This window comes from Rhinolophus ferrumequinum, chromosome 9 (genome assembly GCF_004115265.2).
Source record: "Rhinolophus ferrumequinum isolate MPI-CBG mRhiFer1 chromosome 9, mRhiFer1_v1.p, whole genome shotgun sequence".
NCBI lineage: Eukaryota > Metazoa > Chordata > Mammalia > Chiroptera > Rhinolophidae > Rhinolophus > Rhinolophus ferrumequinum.
In genome coordinates, this window is record NC_046292.1 from 78,539,587 (window position 1) to 78,546,053 (window position 6,467).

Genomic DNA, 6,467 nt, shown 5'->3' on the forward strand with positions numbered 1-6,467 from the left:
TTATAAGAGATACAGAAGACACAAGAATATGTTAAACAACACAACTTGGATACATAGAAAAATCCGCATTGTGGGAAATTCTACAGGAAAAATGACCCAGTGTCTTCAGCAAATAAATGATAACAGATAGGGATTGGTGCAGAGTATAGAGAAGGAGGACACTTTTTAAGATTAAAAGATATTTAAAAGGTGTAACAAACTGATAGCAGTATGTAGACCTTACATAAATCCTGATTCAAACACAAAAACTATAAAAATTATTTTTATAATAAGATGTTTGGAAATTTGCACACTGGGTATTGGCTCATATTAGTAAATGATTATTATATTTGAGTATGATAATGGTATTGCAGCTATGTTTTTTTAAGTTCTTATCTTTAAGAGATACATCCTGAAACACTTATATAATAATATGATGGGGGAAATGAATGGGAGTATAGAATCTATGTTGCTATAACTATATCATAGATAAAACAAGATGGGCCATGAGTTGGTTACTGTTGACGCTGGTTTATGGATACATTAGCTCATTATACTGTTCTTTCTACTTTTGCATATGTCTGAATTTTCCACAATAAAAAGCGAGAACAAGATTTAAGACAAAATAAATCATCTTGATGGTGAGTATACAGATGTTCATTGTATTATTTCTATTCTTTTTTTTAATTGCTCGTAATTAAAATCAAAGCAATTGTGAAAGAAACCACAATGAGGATAGAAACCACAGTGGGGATACTTAAATTGAGGGAGGGCCCTAGCTCTCTAAAATTTTATTTCTTAAAGAAAAATATAAAAGACCTAAAGTGTAAAGTGAATGAGCAAAACATTAAAATCAGTTTGCGTCTGGTGGTGGGCATATAAGCATCTGCTTATTTTTGTCTGCGCCATTTGTTTGTTAAATTTTTCTATAATTTAAATAACAGTGGGGTTTTTTTTTCGTTGTTTTCATTTTTGTTTTGAAGTGTCTATGCAGTGCCAAGGTCACATTTGCCCTCTGGGCAAGATGCTTGTGGCTAGTCATAGAGATCACAAATAGATTTTGCACCTGGAGATTTTGTATCAGTGAGAAGTGGATAGAAAGGACAGCATGGCTGGAGAAAAGGGAGCACTCCCACACCATACTCTGCAGCTGACACAGGAATGCTAAGAAGCCATCCAAGTTGTCAATAAATGAATAAACATGGGGAAAAGATACCTCAAGGGGTAAGTGTTTTCTCTACTCCCTCAGTGGGTACCTGAGACACCCCCCTTCACACACAGCCCTGTGGTGGTCAGCACCTGGGGTGCTGACCAACAGCTGCACTCTCAGAGCTGTCCTCTCTCCCCTGGGTCAGGCAAGTTCCAGCACGGTGAAGTTCAGCCAATTATTCATTGGCTGAAGTTCTTGCATAGTTTACTTACATTTTTCCCATTTGTTTGGCTAATTCCAGAAAGCACCTCAAATTCAGATCTTGGAAACTGTGCAGAAGGGTGTATTTCTGGAGGAAATGCCTGCAACTAATAAAAAAAGAAAGAAAGAAAGGAAGGAAGAAAAAAAAAACAAACCAAAGACACGTTTTGCTTCAAGTGGTAAGACCAAGCGTACTTCCCATTTTGACAAGCAGAATTTGAGATAAACCTTTGGGACTGTTGAGGGGTGGGGATGAGGATAACTTACTTCGAAGAGTCGAAAGGTGAACTGTGAGCTCAGGCTTTGCCAAACGAGGCTAGAGTCAGTAGGAAAGATTTTTGCATGGACATTGGAGTGTGGACCCTGAGGTCAGTAAAACTGTGGCCTTGCTCTGAATCCAAAGCAGCTTAGAGAAAAAAAAGACAAAATACCTTCATCTCAGCTGGCTTTCTTCCATCTATCTCTAGAAAGCCACATATCATGAATTTATCTGGGAAAGCGGGGGCAGTGTTAAAGAAGGCATATTGTTGATTACTTTCTGTTGTAATTACTCTTCAATATTAATATACTTTTGAAATAAACATTTCAAAAAAAGACTGACTGAAAGGTTGGATTTCTAAAGGGAACAAGAGTTGTTTTAGTATCAGACAAAGCACATTTATTAAGCGTTCATTCATTCATCTATGAAATATTTTAAAGCACCTACTATGTTCCTGATAGTGCTGCCAGATTCTGAGGTTACCCAGAGGACCTGGTGGCTACTTACAAGGAGAGGCACTGTGTAAGGTTGTACCAAGTTTTACTTCCATTAAATTAAATTAAAAACCAGTTGTTATTTAAACATTTATATAATTACAGGCACTCATTATCTGGGTTGTTTTTCAAAGGCCAAATTTGACTCAGTGAGCCTTTGATTACTAAAACAAGACGGCAGCAGTAGCAACATGAAACATCTCTTCAGAACAAAGCTCACCAAAGAAACTATTACACAGGAGGTTTAGCTCAGGAAAAAGCAACAGAGAAATAGCCCGGGGTACAAAGCTCTTTATCTCGGCTTCCAAAGTGCAGTTTAACATTTTAAAAGGCTGCTTTGGGGAGCATTTTCCCCTGAAAGTTTCTTTCACACATTTACAGTCAGGAAGTACAATAAAGCCATGAACATCTTCCACTCTCAGAGAGGAATATCCTGCCTTCACTTGGGTATTAGATTAAATAGCATTTTACTTCTCATCAAGCCTGAAGACAGGATGACATTTGAGTCTGAGTCTTCCATTTTAAAATGTGAATTGTTAACCAGAAGATAATGAGACCGGACTCTTAACCAGGCAGCCCTTACTGTTGTAAGAATTGGCAACTTTTGTCCATGAAGTTCTCTTCAGTAAAATGAGCACCTGAGAACTATAAATATCAAGACCCTTGTCTCCTTCCCTTGCACTGACCAACATCTTAGTGGTTGTTTCAATATTTATTTCTTTACTTATTTCTCTCCTGAGTTTCCCAAACTTTTCACACCTCAAAAGAAAAAGATAAATAAACTAGATCAGTACTCTTTAGACACCTCTCTAAACTGGATCCAAAATACGTTCCCAGTTATTGGGTATTTTACAGACATGTCTGAATCATGCTCCCTAATTCATGGAAATGCTAGGATTATGCCAGCTTCTCTTTAAAGAATTTACAGAACAAAGTGATCTGATACAAAAACTCATTGCAAAAGAATAACTGACCCCCGATAGCAAGATCCAAGATGGTGGCGGGGATAAACACTGTGTCTGCTTCCTTCATGAACTCATTAAAATTATAACTAAATTATAGAACAATTAACCTGGAGAACCATATGAAGTCTAGTTGAACAGAAGCTTTATAACTAAGGATATAAAGAGGAAGCAACGTAGAAACTAGTAGGAGGGGTGGAGACACAAAATGAGCTGGTCCTAAACCTCCATGTGGCAGTTGAGAATCAGAAGGGATATGTCAGCCATGGAGGTTACCCACAGTGTAGTGAAGGGCTCCAGCCCCACACCGGGCTCACAAGCCCAGAGTACTGGCGCTGGGAAGAGGAGACCTCACAACATCTGGCTGTGAAAAACAGTGGGGATTCTGACCATTCGAGTGGGATGGAAGCCTGCGGGAAAGCCACCCATGCAGTTAAGCGGCTGGCAGCACCTGCTCACAGGCACTCGCCTTGGGCTCCGGCAGAGGGATGGTGACTCGGGGGGGCGGGGGGGGGTAGGAGCGGAGTGTCAGAGACATACAGGGAGAGACTGAGGTATGTGGTTTCATGGTGAGTGCTGGAAGACAGCCACCATTTTCCCTGTGTGAGATCCTCCTCCCACGCAGCCGGCCAGCAGGCACCATCTTTCCGCTGCTGAGCCCACGCCTACCATGGCTAAATCTGCATCTGATTGGTCTGGTGAGCTCCCAGGCTCTGCCATGCTGACTCACTGGAATCCCACCCCAACCAACTCCCTCAACACTGGAGCAGCTAGCCCCACCTGCATTGCACTCTTTCTTGGGAAACTATGGTAGTCCATGGGCCCCAGGTGGGTGGCAACTGTTCTTGGTGTACTGAGACTTTTGCTGAGTAGCTCCAGGCTCAGCCCTGGCACTAAACCAGAATCTACAAGTCCTCCCACAAGTCCTCCCACTCTAGTGACTCCCTGAGGCCCTGCATTACCCGACTTGCATTCCGCATGAGGCTTGCTATCAGTGGCTGAACCTTAAGGGAGCTGGCAGGTGGCAGCAGGCTGTGGGGTATCCTGGCTTTGTGCAGAGCTACCTCAGGCCTGATACTGGTGGCAGACATCCTCAGTTTGCAGCATGGCCTCCGACATGCTTCCAACTTTAGCACAGGAATTGAACAACCACGATTGCATTGTGGCTCCAACCAGGTAGTCCGTGGCCAGTCACAGGCAGTGAGTGACGTAGGTCTGCAAAGGAGCCCCTCCCAAGAGGCCCCAGAATCAACATACTTGGAGTTTGGCTTAAGACCACAGCAGAACACCACCTGATTAGCTCCACAAGCAGCACACAAAAAGGACAGTATCAAAAGGCACCAGAGCCCACTGGGGTGAATCCGCCTCCATGGAGTCAGCCCTCCACATAGTAGCGCATAAGCTGTGGCTATAGCCAAACCCCATAGCTAATCAGCCTAAGGGCTAATCGCCTACTGGCATGGGTGCTGGACTTACCATGGTGATCACTTCTTTAGGTATATAAATGTTGAATAACTATGGTGTACACCTGAAACTAATATAATATTGTATGTTAGCTATATTTTAATAAAAATCTTCAGAAAATGAAATGCTAGTTTCCAACCAGGGGTTATGTGATGTATTCATACAATGGAATACTATTCAGTCTTAAAAAAGAAGACAATGTGTCCATTTGTAACAATATGGATGAACCTGGAGGACACTGCACAAAGTGAAATCAGCCAGACACAGGACAGATACTGCATGTTTCCACTTATACAAGATAATCTAAAAGTAGTCATGCTCCTAGAACAGAATGGTGGCTTCCAGGACCTGAAGGGAGAGGGAAGTGAGGCGTTGTTATTCAATGGGTATGAGCTTTGAGTCATGCAAGATGAGTAAGTTCTAGGGCTCTGCTGGACAACACGGAGCATATAGTTAACACTGGGGTATTGTGTGCATAAACGTTTAAGAGGGTAGGTCTCAGTGTTCTTGTAACAACAGCCAAGAAACAAAACAAAACCCCAAAGAGGCACAGGAAACTTGTAGAATTGATACAATTGTCTATTACCTAGATTGTGGTGATGATATCACAGGTACGGGCATATTTCCAAACTTATCAAATCATACACAGTAAATATATGTAGATTTTGTAGATAAATTATACCTTAAAGCTGTTTAAAACTTTTAAAAAAAAGAATATTGACTGCTTAGATTTTTGATATTAAAAAAAATATATGTTAACTCTTGGAAAGTCAGTAGCTAGAGGGATTTCTTACATGTGTTCTCTAAAACACATGTTCTAATGTTAACATTTTGTAATGTCATCATTAAACATTGTAAAGTTCTGATAATATATTATTATTATATAATTAATATAATTCGTTATAATATAATAATATGATGAAGCTCTAACAATAACTTCCACAAAGTGTTACAATTTCAGGGCTACAAAAAAATCTCATCAATTACCCAGCCTCCTTATTTTGCTATGATGGAAACTGAGGACGCAGAACTAGAGACTTTCTCAGTGTCACATCACCAGGCTCCACTTTTTCTATTCCTTGATGCAAGATCCTTCTATTAGAGAAAAAAAGAAGAAAATATATAAAGAATGTCCAAAAATAAGAAGCCTTCTTTTAAAATAAAGCCTTAGTTCACACGGCACTTCTTTAGAGGCCGTCCCCAGCAGTTTCTTACTCAGCTCCTTTATATAAAAAGAATTTAGCTCTGCCTGAGTGGGTGGATTTATTACATTCCAAAGACTTCTGCACTAAATGTAAGTGCTGGGAGTGCAGGAGTCCTCTCTGTTTTGTTCACAGATGTATCCTGAGCACCCAGAACAGTGCTTGCTCCTAGGAGATGCTCAACACGTTCACTGTTAAATGAATAAATGAATGAATAAGCGGATGAATGAAATGAAATCTGGCTGCCACTAGAGATGAGAACTGAGGACTAATGATAGAAAAAACAAAAATTAGGTAAGAAAAGGCTGTATGTTTTCATACTGCAATCAAAAATAATAATCAACTGAGTGGGCATTTTGAGAAACTTCACACAAATTCCATCCTCCCACTCTATGAAGGTTAGGCAGACCTGAGATGGTGCAATCTTAATAGCCCCAGAATTTATCCTTAGGGTCAAACTCCTGGTATTTGACTAATTAATTAACTAACTTACACATGCTAGATATTTTATGATAATATTTTAGATATTAGAATGAAAAGTGTCAGAGATGCCAGCAAGCAGAAGGTGAAGCAATGCACTAGAACCAGATCATCCACATCATAAATATTCAGCTCTTGACTGTCCTGTGTTGCTTGAATACAGGAATTCAGATCACAAGATGTTGCTAGTACGGATGTCCTTTTCCCGGTGTTCCA

At 40.4% G+C, this 6,467-nt stretch overlaps 1 protein-coding gene across 1 annotated transcript in view; it reads right to left on the reverse strand.

Moving 5' to 3' along the window:
- The window catches only part of LOC117027113 (dynein light chain roadblock-type 1-like), a 54,224-nt gene extending 50,028 nt beyond the window's left edge, over nucleotides 1-4,196 (reverse strand). The window contains exon 1 of the mRNA XM_033114507.1: nucleotides 4,068-4,196. Within this exon, the coding sequence (XP_032970398.1) occupies nucleotides 4,068-4,196 (129 nt within the window). The remainder of the gene's footprint in view (nucleotides 1-4,067) is intronic.
- Between the last annotated feature and the right edge of the window lie 2,271 nt (nucleotides 4,197-6,467).